This window comes from Elephas maximus, chromosome 9 (assembly GCF_024166365.1).
Source record: "Elephas maximus indicus isolate mEleMax1 chromosome 9, mEleMax1 primary haplotype, whole genome shotgun sequence".
In the NCBI taxonomy this organism is placed as follows: Eukaryota; Metazoa; Chordata; class Mammalia; order Proboscidea; family Elephantidae; genus Elephas; species Elephas maximus.
In genome coordinates this window covers 93,788,391-93,806,101 of record NC_064827.1, presented here as the reverse complement: position 1 = coordinate 93,806,101, position 17,711 = coordinate 93,788,391, and the positions used below count along the sequence as shown (strand labels likewise).

General features: G+C 46.2%; 1 protein-coding gene across 2 annotated transcripts in view; it reads left to right on the top strand.

Moving 5' to 3' along the window:
• Positions 1-17,711, top strand: part of GNA14 (G protein subunit alpha 14) — a 217,099-nt gene that overhangs the window by 197,329 nt on the left and 2,059 nt on the right. For both annotated transcript variants that reach the window (XM_049897024.1, XM_049897023.1), the window contains exons 3-6: positions 2,101-2,255; positions 10,781-10,909; positions 14,013-14,142; positions 17,019-17,172. In XM_049897024.1, the coding sequence (XP_049752981.1) occupies positions 2,101-2,255; positions 10,781-10,909; positions 14,013-14,142; positions 17,019-17,172 (568 nt within the window). The remainder of the gene's footprint in view (positions 1-2,100; positions 2,256-10,780; positions 10,910-14,012; positions 14,143-17,018; positions 17,173-17,711) is intronic.

The following is a 17,711-nucleotide window of genomic DNA, read 5'->3' as shown; positions in this document are numbered from 1 at the left end:
ACAGCAACAGCTTCTGAGATACTAGGACAAATAAGATCGTGACCTCCTCCCCTTGAGGTACTTCCTGACTTACCAGGATGACAGAGAGGAAAACAGATGTTTTAATTTCAGAGGTTAGAGCTAAATGATTTAATTTTGGAGGAGGGAGGGGGGCTAGAGAAGGAGGGGAGTGAGAGAGAGCCCTTCTGCTCCACACAAGCCCTGTCCAGCTTCTCCATTCATTATTCTCTCTGGCTAAGAATAGGGCAGATGATACAAAACGTGCCACTGGGGTGGGCTTACAAGTCATGGTTTAAGGACCGTCAAGGTCACCTGTTTTTGCCAGCAAGAAATATTTATTAGGTATTTGCTATGATTAGACTAGCTCAGCCTTCCTTTGAATGATATTTTCTACAAATGACTATGCTGCTGAGACCAGGAACTTGTTGGGGTCCCTAAAAGTCCCACTTCCCTACTTGGAATTCAGAGTTCTGATTTCTGGTCCAGGGTACTTCCCACTAACTCATCCTGACTCTGCCTTGTTTGAGCTCCCTGCCCCCAGCATCCCACAGTCTAGGGGTAGAGTTGATATTCACCCTGTGACGGATGTGGGCAAAGTCATGCTAACTTCATCACAGCCCTTGGTTTTGCCCTTGGCCATGAGAATGTGTAAGGCCCCCCTTTCTCCAGCTTCCTCTTCGACAATTATGGGATGAACAATACAGAATGAGAGCAGCTTTTCAGTGGGTACCATATGCGCTTGAGGAGACCCCAGCTGTCAGGCGTTGCCGTGCTGACTCAAAGCTCCAGTGCTCCGCCAGCCCCACCATGGCGTGACCGCTGTGAGATGGGGGAAGATGGGAGAGAAGAGGTGGATTCCGGTCTCTCTGGCCAGGAGTTGCTTGTCTGCAGCAACTGGCAGCCAAGGAAGGGAGGCGGAGTCTCTGGGGCCAACGCATGGAAAAGTGGTGGATTCCTGCCAGCCTGATCATTTTCGTTTTCTAAAGTTTGGAAAGATTTCTGGCCTTGTGCTAGATTTCCATTGATTAAATGAGATAACATATGTAATGCCCTTGACACATAGTATGTGGCCAGTAAATGGTAACTGCTGTAATACTGATAATTACAGTAATAATGATCGTAACAAGTACTGTAATAAGAGAACAATAGAGCATTAATTATTTAATAACCATAAAAACCCATTGCTGTCGAGTCAGTTCCGACTCATAGCAACCCTACAGGACAGAGTAGAAAACTGCCCCCATGGGGTTTCCAAGGAGTGCCTGGTGGATTTGAACTGCTGACCTTTTGGTTAGCAGCCGTGGCACTTAACCACTATGCCACCAGGGTTTCCTTAATAACCATGGCAATAATAAATATAGTAATATTATAGTAATCAGAGACATATGGTGGGGCTTGGGGAGAGGGTGTAGTGGGATGGGTCTGCCCCATAGGAGAAGGTCTTTGATCAGTAACACATGATAATAAAAGCAGGCTGACTTTTAGTTGGTGTTATTATTGATTAGTGTTTTTCAATTCTCTAAAGACATTGTGGAAACCCTGGTGGCGTAGTGGTTAAGTGCTACGGCTGCTAACCAAGAGTCGGCAGTTAGAATCTGCCAGGTGCTCCTTGGAAACTCTATGGGGGCAGTTCTACTCTGTCCTTTAGGGTCACCATGAGTCGGAATCGACTCTACGGCAGTGGGTTTTTTTTTTTTTTTGCCGGCACGGGGGTGGGGGTGGGCGTGGGGGGAGTTAGGCTGCTTCTACCACCCAACTCTTTGTAGGCCCTGATGATAATGGTTACTTTTAAATTGCTCTGTTGTCTACTCAGACATTCAAATGACTAGCATGTTAATAAGGATGTCGTTTGTTGGTATAGGTGATGGTTCAGGGTTTCTCTATCGTAGGACTGGGCCTTGAACACTGGTGAAACGGGCCCAGGGCACCATGGGGACAGAGGCCACAGGTCTCAGGGTGTGGTCTGAGTGGAGCAGCCCCTCCGAGGGCACCTGCCACACACCGGCACCTGGAGTCATCCTCCTGGGCCAAGGGACCCAGTCACAGATGAGGTGGGTTCCTTCCCTTTGCCTAATGGAACGTTCTCTTTTCTTCGAGCAGGAAAATGCCCAGATCATCAAAGAAGTGGAGGTGGACAAGGTGTCAGCGTTATCCAGGGCCCAGGTAGAGGCCATCAAACAGCTGTGGCAGGACCCCGGAATCCAGGAGTGCTATGACCGCAGGAGGGAGTACCAGCTTTCGGACTCTGCCAAGTAGTGAGTACAGAGCCTGGCCGCTGCCCAGACGGCTCTCGGGCAAGTGCAGCCAGCCTTCAAAGGAGCTCCTCTCTGGGCAGCCAGGGAAGCAGCCCTTTGAAGAACTGGCACCATCTCCCTCTTGCCCTTCTGTGTCCCCCTCTTCCTTCTTGGTGCCCCTCTTGTAGTTGTTGTTAGGTGCTGTCGAGTTGGCTCCCAACTCATGGGAACCCCATGAGCGACAGGACTAAATGCTGCCCGGTCCTGTGTCATCCCCATGGTTGGTGGTGACAATGTTCTGTTGTGACTCAAAGGGTTTTTATTGGCTGATTTTCAGAAGTAGATTGGCAGGCCTTTCTTCCTAGTCTATCTTAGTCTGGAAGCCCCACTGAAACTTATTCAGCATCAGAGTAATAACGCAAGCTTCCACTGACAGACAGTGGTGACTGCACATGACATGCATTGGCCGGGAATTGAACCTGGGTCTCCTGCATGGAAGGCGGGAGTTCTGCGTACCACCTCCTAAACCCTCTATCAACCCATGGACCCCCAGATCCCTCCTCTTGCAGACACCCACCTTTCCTCACTGTGTTCTAAGACTGTCGTTTTCACGGACAGGCTCAAATTTGGTCTTCTTCAGTGGGATTGATCCCAGTTGAGTTGCTAAAATGATCCAATTTAAACAGGGAGTGCACCTGCTCCTGGCTGCCACCTCTCTCCTCTGTCTGGCTTCCTGGTCAGAAGACTGAGGTCCACTTGTTCTAAAACCAGAGTTTAGAACAGCAGCAACGCAATAGGCTTGTCAGCTGGTGAGCTGCTTCTGCCCTCTAGTGGGCATTGTGGGTATCTGCGGCCCAGCACGTAAAGGAAGCCCAGTCCACAACTGCTTGGTTGTGTGTGTGTGTGTGTGTGTGTGTGTGTTTTAAGCTACCCATAGAGTCAGCCTCTGAAGGAAACGAAACGCTGCCTAGTCCTGCACCACCCGCAGGATCAGACTGTTGTGATCCCTAGGGTTTTCATTGGCTGATTTTTGGAAGTAGATCGCCAGGCCTTTCTAAGTCCATCTTAGTCTGGAAGCTCTCCTGAAACCTGTTCACCGTCAAAGCAACACGCAAGCCTCCACTGACAGATGGATGGTGGCCGCACACGAGGTGGATTTGCTGGGAATCAAACCCGGGTCTCCTGCATGGAAGATGAAAATTCTACCACCAAGCCACCAATGTCCCCTCTGCTAGGGCCTACACACTATGTTTTGGATGCATAAAGCTCTAGTTTTCAATCATTAATCCCTTCATGCAAACTATCCCACAGAAATCACAGAATTTCATTTTCTTAAGAATGTCCCAAGGTAATAACTCTGTCAGCCAAGTACTGGGTACACAGTTTGATCACGCATGGTCCTGCCTTGAGGAGTCAGTGATCCCTACTTCTGCTGCTCGGCCGTCTCCCTTGCCCCATACCACTGTCCATCCTCTGGGGGCTCTGAAATCCTTTCCCCAGACCCATCCCTGGCCTTCAGCCAGCCCTCTGAGCTGGCTTTGGCCAGGTGGTTCACCCCGTTGTCTGTACTAGGCAATGGAGAGAAGGGGAAACCGGAAATATTACCTCCTGCTGTTTCACTGGCCTTCCTTTGGTGCTTGTCCCTGGGTGAGTGTTTGATGTCATTATTCCTGGTTTGCCAAGCTGATCTGACTACAGGAAGGCAAGAGTACATCAAGGCAGGACAAGAAACATAAAAGAAGGCACTGATAAGATGTTGGGCCAGCACTATTATAAGAACTTGAGAAATAGTTTAAACTGAGAAGCAAACACTCTTTTGTAGTTACAAGAGGGGGGAGGGAGGGAGGGTGGCAGAGGTGTATTCACTAATTAGGTAGTAGATAAGAACTACTTTAGGTGAAGGGAAAGACAACACACAATACAGGGGAGGCCAGCACAACTGGACCAAACCAAAAGCAAAGAAGTTTCCTGAATAAACTGAATGCTTCAAAGGCCAGTATAGCAGGGGCAGGGGTTTGGGGACCATGGTTTCAGGGGACATCTAAGTCAATTGGCATAATAAAATCTATTAAGAAAACATTCTGCATCCCACTTTGAAGAGTGGCATCTGGGGTCTTAAACGCTAGCAAGCGGCCATCTAGAATGCATCAATTAGTCTCAAGCCACCTGGATCAAAGGAGAATGAAGAACACCAAGGACACAAGGTGATTACGAGCCCAAGAGACAGAAAGGGCCACATGAACCAGAGACTGTATCATCCTGAGACCAGAAGAACTAGATGGTGCCCAGCTACAACCGATGACTGCCCTGATAGGGAACACAACAGAGAGCCCCTGAGGGAGCAGGAGATCAGTGGGATGCAGACCCCAAATTCTCATAAGACCAGACATAATGGTCTGACTGAGACTAGAGGGACCCCAGCGGTCATGGTCCCCAGATCTTCTGTTTGCCCAGGACAGGAACCATTCCTGAAGCCAACTCTTAAGACATGGATTGGACTGGACAATAGGTTGGAGAGGGATGCTGGTGAGGCATGAGCTTCTTGGATCAGGTGGACACTTGAGACTATGTTGGCATCTCCTGCCTGGAGGGGAGATGAGAGGGTGGAGGGGGTTAGAAGCTGGTGAAGTGGACATGAAAAGAGAGAGTGGAGGGAGGGAGCAGGCTGTCTCATCAGGGGGAGAGTGATTGGGAGTATGTAGCAAGGTGTATATAAGTTTTTGTGTGAGAGACTGACTTGATTTGTAAACTTTCACTTAAGAAAAAAAATTAAAGCACAATAAAAATTATTAAAAAAAAAAAAAAAAAAGATGGGTCAGCATAGAAAAGAGATGGAAGGAAATGTCCGAAGGAGGAGCCTTTGAAAGTCCATACGTCAGAGTCGGCCAAGGCATTTGCCCCTTTGCTAGCCTTCCCTGAGGCAGCCTGGTACTATTTGCTTCTGTGAAGGTTCTGGGGACTGGCTGGGCTTTTGATGTGGACTCACTTGGAAAATACCCACCAGAGCTGCTGTAGGAGTCAATGCCTTGAAAACTGGGCTAGAGCCTTGAGAGGGATGTGGAGAGTGGCTGGGGTGGTGGACAGAAGTGGAACAGAAAAAATGGTAGAACCCGTTCAATTGTGCAGCCTTCTGAACTGGCAGGATATCAGGCACTTGTGCTTTCCTCGTCTAGGTCAGTGGTTCTCAACAGGAGGTGATTTTGCCCTGTCCCCTACCCTTGGGACATTTGTCAGTGTCTGGGGACTTCTTGTCATCACAACTGGGTAGGTGCTACTGACATCTAGTGGATAGAGGGCAGAGATGCTGCTGAACGTCCTACAATGCACAGGACAGCCACAACAGTGGAGAATTGTTGTTTTAGGTGCCGTTGAGTCGGGTCCAACTCATAGTGACCCTATAGGACAGAGTAGAACTGCCCCACAGGGTTTCCAAGGAGTGGCTGGTGGATTTGAACTGCTGACTTTTTTGGTTAGAAGCCGAGCTGTACCACCAGGGCAACACAACAGAATTATCCATCCCAAAATGTCACTCCACTGAGTCGAGAAACCCTGGTCTAAGTAACTCAGAGTGCTATGAGGCACCTTAAAGGTTCAAAAGTAGAAAGACTTAGAACACATCTACTTGAATCTGCAGGCATACTTAACACATAGAGGCTTACATGTGGGTTTTAGGTGGCCTTGCCTCCAGTGCAAGCCTATGGCTCCCAGTTTCCAATTCCAATGAGTTATCTCTTTACAAAGAGGCAAGCAAGGAAAAGATGGGCGAGATAGAGGCGGATAACGGGAGATGGAAGCTGGAGCTCAGCGAAGGAAGAATTTTTTAGGTTGATGTGAGTCTGCTGGTAGAAAGGGAGGATGTGGTGAAGAGGGGTGATTTTTCTGCAACCATCTCTCTACCTCAGCAAAATACAAAAAACAAAAAAAAATCAACCAGTTGTTGCCCTGTCAATTCTGACTCATGGTGACCCCATGTGTGTCAGAGTAAAACTGTGCTTCACAGGGTTTTCAATATGATTTTCTGGAAGTCAATCTCCAGGTCTTTCTTCCGAGGCTCCTCAGGGTAGAATTGAATCTCTAACCTTTTGGTTAGCAGCTGAGCATGTTAACCATTCGCACCACCCAGGGACTCCTTCTACTTCAGCAGCATCTTTTAAATTCTTCTAACCACCACAGCCAACATCAGACCTCCGTTGCCTGGACTGTCCCAGACAGCTCCACACAGCCTCTCTGTTTCAATTTTTCTAGAGTTCCTGCAGCAGCATGCCTCCTTCCCAAGGACAGCTTTGTGTTCCTCTTTCCTTAGCATTGTCAATTGTCTCCCAAACAATTAAGTAGAAGCCTGACCCCACTTCTCTGTGGCACCTCCAGATTGACACAGCCAACTTTTCTAGACTTACCTGCTGCCCATGTCCATCCTCTCTTGTACCCAAAGCTCCAGTGTAGCCACCCTGCCTGCTCTCCCTCAACAACCCCCCAGTTTTCAGTCCCATCTCCTGGTCTGTGTTTTCAGTCCCATCTCCAGCCTGCAAAGCCCATCTCACAACTTGACCTCCAGAAATATACGACTTCCTCAAGTTTCATTTCAAATGTGACGTTCTCACAGTAGCTGCTCCCATCTATATTCCTGACCCACATGTTAGTGGAGGTCACACAGAGCACATGTTGTCATGGGCCCCTGGAGTTTTGCACAAGTTCCAGGGGGTATTACAACTCCACCCCTCTCTTTTCATTCATAGAAGGAAATTAGAAAGCAAATGTGTGAGAGAAATATTGCAGGGAGAACCTTAAACCTGCTCTCTTTGATATTTAAAAAATTTATACCTTCTAGTACAAGTAATGGAAACCCTGGTGGTGTAGTGGTTAAGAGCTACGGCTGCTAACCAAACAGTTGGCAGTTTGAATCCACCAGGTGTTCCTTGGAAACCTTATAGGGCAGTTCTACTCTGTCCTACAGGGTCGCTATGAGTCGGAATCGACTCGATAGCAACAGGTTTCGTTTTTAGCACAAGTTAACAAATCACTTTTTTAAAAAAATTGTTTTATTGTGGTAAAAATATATACACCTACTTCTTATCAACTATCTTATTATGGACATTTTGTATTTACTACAGTAGTAAAAAATCTACAGACTATTTTGCGCATTAACGATGTATGTCTGGCAGTAACAAACACTAAGATGTGAGGTGAGAGTAACGCTGGCTGTGATGGTTAAGCTTATGTGTCAGCTTGGCTGGGCCATGATTCTCAGTGGTTTGGCAGCTATGTAATGATGTAGTCATCCTCCATTTTGTGATCTGATGTGGTCATCCTCCATTTTCCCATAATGCCAATTTTCACATAATGACCTGGTGTTTGGAACCTAACCATGTCAATAAGTGAGGAGTGGGTGTATAGCAAAACATTTGCCAATTCAACATTTTTTCCTATGTACAATTCAATGACATCTGTGACGTTCATAGAAACCCTGGTGGCATAGTGGTAAAGTGCTACAGCTGCTAACCTAAAGGTTGGCAGTTCGAATCCACCAGGCACTCCTTGGAAACCCTGTGGGGCTGTTCTACTCTGTCCTATAGGGTCGCTATGAGTCGGTATCAACTTGATGGCAGTGGGTGGTGGTGGTGGTGGTGGTGGTGGTGACGTTCATCATGTTGTGCAATATCATCACTATTCATTTCCAAATTATTCCACCACATCAGCAGAAGCTCAGTGCTCCCTAAGTTAGGATCCCCCCACTTCCTCCCACCTCTGGTAACCACTAATAAACTTTGGTCTGTATGCATTTGTCTGTTTCATATAAGTGGGAGCATATAATATTTGTCCTTTTATGACTTACTTCTTTCACTCAACATAATGTTTTCAAGGTTCATTCATGTGTCAGGACTTCATTTCTCTTTATGGCTGAGTAATATTTCATTGTATGTATGTACCACATTTTTGTTTATCCATTCATCTATTGATGGACACTTTGTCGTTTTCACCTTTTGGCTATTGTGAAGAGTTCTGCAGTGAACATTTGTGTACAAGCTTCTGTTTGTGTTTCTCCTTTGAATTCTTTAGGGTATACACCTAGAATTGGGATTGCTGAGGCACATGGTAGTTCTATGACAAATCGCTTTTGATACACCTAACGTAATTATGGACACCAATGATGGCGATGCTGTAGTGGAGAATGGCAGGTGAAATGTGGAAGAGCATGAGAGAACCTGAGTCAAAAGATGTATCATACTTGAGACTAGCTTATGTGTTTATGAGCTGTCCCTCTAACTGCAACCTGAGCCCCGCAAAGGCAGGAACTCTGCCTGCCTTGCTCACTGCTGCTTTCCTATTATCTAGAACACGGTTTTGTAAATAAAGTTTTATTGGAACACAGCCACACCCATTTGTATTATTTATGGCTGTTTTTTGAGCTACAGTCAATGGCAGAGCTGAGTCATTGTTACAGAGACTGGCCCACAAATTGAAAATATTTACTCTCTGGCCCTTTGCAGAAAACATTTGCTGACCCTTGCTGTAGAATAATGCCTCACACATAAGGCTAATTCTTAAATTGTTTTACCTACCTGTTGGTTTCCTGCTGTGTCCCTTTCTATCTTTAAGCAAATCAATTTACCCTCTGTGAGACTTGGTTCTCTTAAATATAATAGAAGGTTGGTGATGACTATTTCCAGGGTGGTTCGGGGGATATTGATAATGTATGTAAAGTGCCTGGCAGGATCGGGTGGTGGTATTATCATACTCACCTTAGGTTGTTGCCTAGGTATTCATTTCCTCCTTTCATTCTCTTACAATAGCATGAGCTTTTGGAGGGCAGGTTTCTGGTTGTGTGTATCCTGGTCCCCTGCTCTGCCCAACTCAGCGCTTTCCACATGAGACACGCTAAGTGAATGCTGCTTGAGCCAAACTGAAAATAAAAAGCACTGCTCTGCTAGTAATGTCTGCTTATAAGGCCATTCTGCCATCATTTAAAAAGTATTTGTTGAGTGTCTGCTACGTACCTGGTGCTGTGGTATGAGTTACAGATTCAACCAAAAATAGACGTGCTTTGCCATTAGGGAATGTACAGTCTGGTGGGGTGAGATAGGTACAAATCAAATAATCACATATGTCAAAGTAATGCACCACCGTGATGAGCTCTGGGGCAGGAATGGGAAGCTGGGGGAGGGTGTTGCAGTAGGAACTGGCCCTCAAGAAAGGGCCATTGATGGAATCAGTGAATCTGTGCCGGGCAGGCGGGGGGGTCACTGTGAGTTGGAGTGACTTCCCTTTACTAGGGAGTCCTGAGGCAGTACAAATGGTTGGTGCATTTGGCTGCTAATTCAAAGGGGGTTCAAGTCCAGCCAGTGGTGCCTTGAAAAAAAAGGCCTGGAAATCTACTTCCTAAAAAATTAGCTGTTGAAAACCCTATGGAGCAGAGTTCTACTCCGACACACATGGGGTCGCCACAAGTTGAAATCAACTCGCCAGCAACTGGTTTTCCCTTTAGTGGGATGGACATATCTCCCTTTTCTAAAAGGAAACTTGCCTTTTCTTCTCTCAGCTTCTTGAGCCCAGGGCTGCCTGGTGAGAAGGGTTTGCCTAGTGGCCTCGTGGCTTCCTTTCAGCGCCTGGTGTCAGGGTGGCCCCAGGTGGACTTAGGATGTGTCATACCTGTGCCAGGAGAAAACAGGGCAAGCAACTCCCCATTGTTTGCCAGGGTCTGAGATAAAGTTATTTTTCTCTAAAATGCCTTTTTGTAAAGTAGGCCTTAAAGTTTAAAATAAAACCAAAACAAGTGATATATTTTAAGCTCAGGGCCAAAAATACATGTTTTAAGTACATGGCTAAATATAATCCAAGACAGGGTTTGGGTTATTTTATTTCCCAGCGTCTTTAACAGGATAACTTTCTTTGTGGTGGTTGTTATTTTTAAACAATTTCCCATTTGCTTGTTTTATGCCTGTCTGTTATCTTGGAGGAAACCCTGGCGGCGTAGTGGTTAAGAGCTATGGCTGCTAATCAAAATGTCAGCAGTTGGAAGCCACCAGATGCTCCTTGGAAACTCTACTCTGTCCTCTAGGGTCCCTAAAAGTCAGAATCGACTCCACCACAAGGGGTTTTTTGATTTATCTTGGAAACTCGAACTCACTGAGCAGAAGCTTTACAGAACAGCGTCCACATTATGTAACGTTCTTGGATGAGGGTGCTTGGCAGGGAGAAGGGCTTCTGGAGGGAGGGGAACAAATGGGAAGTCAGAGGCAGCCATCGCCAACACCCTATTCCAGCCCCCCCATCTCCCTCATGGACCATATAGATTGCGATCCGGCCCAGTTTAGAACCAGGAGGAAGCCATGGGAAGACCTGCAGATTTCCCAGAAGCCTCACGACAGTGCTTCTGCTCCATGTTCTCTTCAGAGCAATCTCAGGAGGGGTGGAGGGGCCTGGTCCGGAGCTGGCTCTCAGAAAGGGCTATGGATGGGCTCAGTCAATCTGCGTGGGGGTCACTGTGAGCTAGGGCCGACTTCTCTTTCGTAGAACAGACATTTCTCCCTTCTCTCTCTGCGTCCCAGTTACCTGACTGACATCGACCGAATCGCCATGCCGTCGTTTGTCCCGACGCAGCAAGATGTGCTTCGGGTCCGAGTGCCCACAACTGGCATCATCGAGTATCCCTTTGACTTGGAAAACATCATATTTCGGTAAGGCAGTCAGGCCCAACATGGCCCATTCAGAACTTGTCTACCCAGGCTTGGAAATTCTCAAATGGGTTTTTTTCCACCCCAGCAATTGCTTTTTTAAAAAACATTTATTGTGGTAAAATATATATAAGAAAATATTTGTCATTTTAACCATTTTTGAGTGCACAATCCATTGCGTTTGATTATGTTCACCGCTATCTGTTTCCCAAATGGATATTTAAGTGGCTGTGTTATTCCTCTATAGGGCTTATGTGTTTTAGGGGAGATGGCCCTCTCAGTCTCAGGCTATCTGGTATTGTGGTGGCTCTCAAGTCCTAAAATGGAGAGGAACTCGCCTTTCTGTTACCCTTAGAGAAGAAGAGTCTCCTTATGTGTGTCCGGAATAATTACTATATGTAAAACACACACACACCCACACACACACGTGTACTTCTGTAACCTGCAATTGATTTGACTACTAATGTCTTTTCTCTAAGAAAGGAATAACATTTCTATTCCCTCTACTTCTTTCTCCAAGATTTTTCTTCCTTAAAAAAAAAAAAAACCTAAAAATTGATACAAAAATGCATATTAAAATTACGTTATATGTATTTATAAACTATTTCAAGCTATGTACAAATATGAGTTTCCACTTAAAATTATAGGAAGTACCTTTAGGATAACCTAAGTAAATTGTCACTACATTTAATAGCAAATAATAATTTATATCATATCATATATCATATTATAGTGTCACTATGAGTAGGAATTGACTTGATGGCACTGGGTTTGGGTATTATATTTTATATTATATTAATTTTTATATTATATTATATATACATAGGTCCCTATGAGTTGGAATCGACTCCACAGCAATGGGTTTGGTTTTTTTTTTTTTTAATATATGGGGTTGCAAACTTCAAAGCACATTTTTCCATCATTTCCCTTGTTCCTCCTATCAGTATTATCACAGGCACATTTCTAGCTGAGACAACAAGAGTCTGGTCCTCCCATGTCCAGGTTCTGTCTGTACCCCCCATTACACCTTAGTGTACTGAAGAATTGTGGGGTTGGAGGAACCCTCCAAGATCTGCAGGTCAGGTGGCTGGCTGGGGAACCCTGGTGGCTCATGGGTTTGGGGGTGGGGGGCTGGTGAATCCAAGATCTTCAGGTCAGGCAGCAGGTTGGAGACTTCTACAGGCTTACGTCCCAAGAACGGGAAGTCAGGCACCAAGAAGGGTGCAGGGTCAAGAGAGAGTGAGCTTTGCCAAAACATCCTTTTATGTACTAGAGACAGGCTACACCCCCAAGGAAACTCCTTTTTCAACTGACTGGTTGCTCATATCAGATAACAAAATGGAAGAGCACATGCCAAAACCACAGAGGATCATAGCCTAGCCAAGCTGACACATAACATAACATTAACCATTGCAATACCAGCCCCTCGATTTTCTGTATCTGTGTGAGAACATCCCAGATTTCAAGGCAGCCCCTGTGCCTGCGTGCCCATAAGTTTATCTAAACCTTTCAGAGTCAACTAGTGCTTGTAACTTCCAAAACCTCTCAGAGTCAGAGGTTCCCAAGGTTTAAGGAAAACAAAAAACAACTTTTAAATTTTTTGTAGTCTTTCTCGAGCTTTGATGAGTGGGTTTCATATTACTTTCCAGTGTCTGGTTAACAAGTGTTAACGTCCTCCATCAATGACACCTACCATCGTATAGCTCATAGTACCTCTCCCAGGGGAATCCTTCCAGGGGAAGAATTTTGATCTTTGAAATTGAGCCCCTTCTTATGGCTTCTTCAAGCCCAACCTCTTGACCATTTCCATTTTCCCTTTCCAGCTCTCTCCCTATGGCCCCCTGGGAGGTGGAGCCAGGTAGCCCTGCCATTGCAGCTTCCAGGGCAGGGCTGGATCTCTGGTTTCTTCCCAGCACCTTTCTGACGGCAGTACTGGGGATGGCCTGTGGGCCACCTAACCACTGGTCTGGTGTCTTTGGAGTTGGGCCTGTCAAAGAGGGTATTCCTTGGCAGCTTGTGGGCCATATGTAGCCCACCACTGGGTTCTCTTGCCTAGTGTTTTAAATTTTTTCTTTTGAGCCAACATTTAATGATTGGGGTGCTTCACTTAAAACATTTGACTTCTAGTTTCTCTTGAAGAGGGTCTGGTAATAGTGAGCCTGGTTTTTGTCTAGCAACACCTGGCAGCATTTGGTAGCAGCCCTCCCTTCAGATAGGGTCCCTTTCCCTCGTGCAGTTCATGCATTTCTACCTAGGGAAGGCCCCCTTGACTCATTCACATAAACTGCCTGATCCTGGGGCATTTGAACTTGTGATCTCCGGTATATGAGTTTCTGAAATCTTTCCAAAAAACCAGTTGCTGTGAAGTTGATCCCAATTCATGGCAACCCCATGTGTGTCAAGGTTAAAACTGTGCTCAGTAGGGCTCTCAATGGCTGATTTTTTGGACGTAGATTGCCAGACCTTTCTTCCTAGGCACCTCTGGTTGGACTCAAACATCCAGCCTTTCAGTTAGCATCCAAATACATTAACCATTTGTACCATCTGGGGACCCCAATCTTTCCAAAGGCACACACTAAATAAAGGCTTTGGATTTTCCTGTTGAACAAAGAGGGAACTTCTAGGTCTGTATGGGAAGAATGGGTGACATTAGCTAATTCAGAAAGGATGTGTGGATAAGTTAGAGTGTCCATGGAAACAACAATGGGCCCAGGGCCAGAAGAATGCTGGGCGGACCTGGAAGACTACTCGCCTTTCTGCTCCTCTCGTGCCTGGTGTACTGGACTCTCCATGGTGATTGGAGCAAAACCCAAGTGGATGCTGTATTTTCCACCTACTTTCCCCAGGCAGGTCCACCTGAGTCATCTCTGCATCTGTCTTCAACCTTCATTACATTTTGTGATTCCTTTGCCAGGAAACCTCCAGGGGTTCCCCAGTGCCTAAAGCAGTGGTGCTCAAATGTTTTAATCTCAGGGCCATTTTTCACTCTTAAAATTTATCGAGGACCTCAAAAAGCATCAATTTCCATGGTATAATGATCCATGTCCTTTCCCCCCAGAGAGTCATGTATTCCAACCTTTGAGTGATCTGTGTTTCTATTGAACAGGATGGTGGATGTTGGTGGCCAGCGATCGGAAAGACGGAAATGGATTCACTGCTTTGAAAGTGTCACTTCCATTATTTTCTTGGTTGCTTTGAGTGAATATGACCAGGTCTTGGCTGAATGTGACAATGAGGTACGCTGGATGGGGAGTTTAATTAGCTGTAGAAGACAGAGATCTATTTCCTTAGTTTCCAAGAAACCAGGCAGCTCTGGCAGTAGACCCCATTCCTTAGGTGAACTGGTCTTGCTAATCAAAGTGTAAGTCCTTGAACTAGCAGCATTAGGCTTCACCTGCATAACTTGTTAGAAATGAAAACCTACTGAATCGACCCAGACCTACCGATGCCGAATCTACATTTTAACAAGATCCCAGGCAATTCAAATACACATGCAAGCAGGAGAGTCAGAGGTCTGGAACCCTGGTCCTCAAACTTGCATGCACACTGGAATTCACGGGGAACTTAAAAAAAAAAAAAAATGGTGCCTGAGTCCAATCCCAGAGATGCTGATTAGTTAGTAGTGGGTGTGGCCTGGGCATGGGGATTTTTAGAAGCTCCCTAGGTGATTCTAACATGCTGCTAAGGTTGAAAACCACTCAAAAGCAGTGGTCTCATCCCTGGCTGTGTATTGCAATCCCTGGGGGAGCTTTTTTAAATGCCATCATTTAGACCCCACACAAGAGATTCGTATTTACTGGGTTTTGGTTGGGGGTATCCTTTCCAACCACTGCCCTCCCTCCTCCCCATGACTTTTGCACAGCCAAAGTTGAGAAACACCGTTTCTAATAAACTTTGTCTGAGAACAGGCAGCCCACCCTCCACAGGCCCATAGCCCTCCCCGATTAGGTCCTTACTGCCAATGTTCCTGGGTGCCACAAACAGTTTGTACTCGACAACTAACCTAAAGGTTGGCACAACTGTGGAAGAAAAGGTCTGGTGATCTGTTTCTGTAAAGATTACAGCCAAGAAAACCCTATGGGGCAGCTCTACCATGTAACACATTGAGTCAGAATTGACTCAATGGCACCTAACAAGAACAATTACTTGCAAATGGGGAGTGGTGCCAGATGCTTGGAGCTGTTCTGGGGGCCACCCGAGTTTGCATCTCCCTTCACTTCCCCTGGGAGGGATTCCCTCAGGGCAGCTCTGACATCCATCCCAGTGGTCCTCTCAGGGTGCCCTGCAGAGCTGCCATAGTGTGGCTGGGTAGAACGCCTTAGCCTGGATCTGCCTGGAAAGTGAAGAGACCATCACAGCCACTTGTTTGACAGGTTGGGACATTTTCTGTGGGGGATAGCAGTGTCCTGCCCGTCGTCTTTTCCCCCAAACTTGCACAAGATCTCTTGACTTTTATAAACATGTCTCTTGTTTCCAGGGCATGAAAGTAAATCAGTAAAAGGCTCTGTCCAGGATCAGGCAGTAATTGCGAGCACATTGTACCTCGTATTTCTTGAGAGCAGACTTTCCTCTGAGGAGCACAGCTACATTGGCTCATTGGTGAAGGATTAGCTCATTGGCTTGTGTCACTGTACAAAGAACAGATATCTTCGCTGCTGCCCAGCTGTTCCAAGTGAGGAGATTTTTAAGAAACAAAGGCATCTAATTATCAATATGAAAAATTAGCTCCAAATTCATCTCAGGAATTACTCTGTGACGTTCCTCAGGAAACTCAAAAGATTAGTCAGACGCACAAGGGACCAATACCTCAGCCTGATAGGCTTAGGGATTAAACAGTTTCTCCCCTCAAAAAAATCACAAGGTATTTAGCGAAAAATTGAGCGGCTAGCGTTCCAGACTTTTCCCTCCTGGTTGTAGGTAAGTGTTAGATCCACTCACCGGCTGTACAGAAATTGTGTTTTCACATATTGTATGTAATTCCTCGGAGAGCGTTATTGATAAGGTTATAATAAATTGTAAAGAAGTTTTAAAAACAAGGCAGTTAGAGTGAGGGCTTACCTCTCTGGTAATAAAATCTGAATCTTAATCCTGAAAATGTATGGAGAGGCAGAATGAGCCGGGGAGGGGGGTGTGTGGGAGTGTAGGGAAATTTATGTAGGAAATTTGTGTAGGGGTCTGCTGAGCTTGGAAATACTTAGGACTAGAACAGCTGACACAGTGGGCTCAAACATAGCAATGACTGTGAGGATGGCACAGGACTGGGCAGTGTTTCGTTCTGTTGTACATGGAGTCACTATGAGTCAGAAATGACTAGACAGCACCTAACAACAACAGAACAATTATTGTCACCAGATGAGATTTTTATGTGTCCTGTCTGCTCTTCACAAATTAGGAGCGTATACTATTTCCTTGCCAATGTCTCATGCTCTACGTAGCCTTCACCAAGACTGACTACTGTATGAGCTTGGGAAAGCTGTAAATTTTCTGAACAATAGTATGCTCATCCACAGAAATGGGGACACTCTTCTCTGGCACAGCTTGCCTGCCTTACGTGCCTGGAAAGCATGGCACAGAGAGGGACTCGGTAGCATTAGTCCCCATCCTTGCCAGTGGCGGGCACTCACTGCTGGAGTTGGCTTCCTGCCTCTCATCATCCCCAGACTCCTCATGTGTGGTCTGGAAGCCCACACCCCATGAAAGTGGGTCTCTCAGATCTGAAGCTTCCAACTCTCCCTCTTGATAATCCCCCAAATTACGTGACACAGAAAACTCTTGCCAGATGTGGGTTCAGACCTTCTTTTTCCAAGTTACACAAAAGCTTTTCTCCTTTCCCTGCACACTGGTTTTGGGCTAGAGGGAGAGGGGATCTGTAGAGACCCAGGAGGCAGTAGGTGGGCGTAATTCATGAGAGGGTGGGGATGGGGAGGAAACAGAAGCAGGAGGCCTGGGGTCCCTGGCCCCCTCGTGCCTACCAGCTTCTGCACGGACAGAGACACAGAGACTGCAGCTGGGTGAGAGAGGAACAGATAGATGGAACTGCCGATCTGGCATATTGCTTCCAACGTACCGCTTTTCTTTCTAGTTTTTTCTGTGTCTCTTATTTCTCCTTTAGAACCGCATGGAAGAGAGCAAAGCCTTATTTAAAACCATTATCACCTACCCCTGGTTTCTGAACTCATCTGTGATTTTGTTCTTAAACAAGAAGGATCTTCTGGAAGAGAAAATCATGTACTCTCATCTAATTAGCTATTTCCCAGAATACACAGGTAAGTAGGTATTCACCTTGGGGATGATATTTCTGTCCTCCCTGGCATCAGTCTGAAGTTCTTAACACAGCTCACAAGGGCCTTGGTGACCTGCCTCTAAGAGCCCCTCTCACCATTCTCTGCTGTGCACTGAAGCTCCAGCTGTTCCACACCATTTGTGTTTTTGTCTCAGCACTGCCACACATGCCTCTCCCAATGTCTGGAATACACTTGCCAGCTCCTTTTGCTAACTCCAAGAGCCAGCTCAGGCATCTCCTTTGGGAAGCACATCTGACCCTCTATTTGGCGTTCTGTGCCTCCTTTGTGCTGGGCTGACCTGCTCTCGCTTGGCTTTAGCACGCTGTATGATACTGTCTCCCCTCATGAGCTGCTCCTTGAGAGTAGAGATTTGTCTCCGCAGTCCCAGCACCAGTCAGAGTGCCTGGCACTTCTTGAGTGTATGTTGAAGGGTGGCGTCTCCTTTACCAGACACAGGGCAGATGTTGAAGTTCTTTATATGCATAACTTAACCGAGGGAGGAGAGTTGATGCCCTAATGAA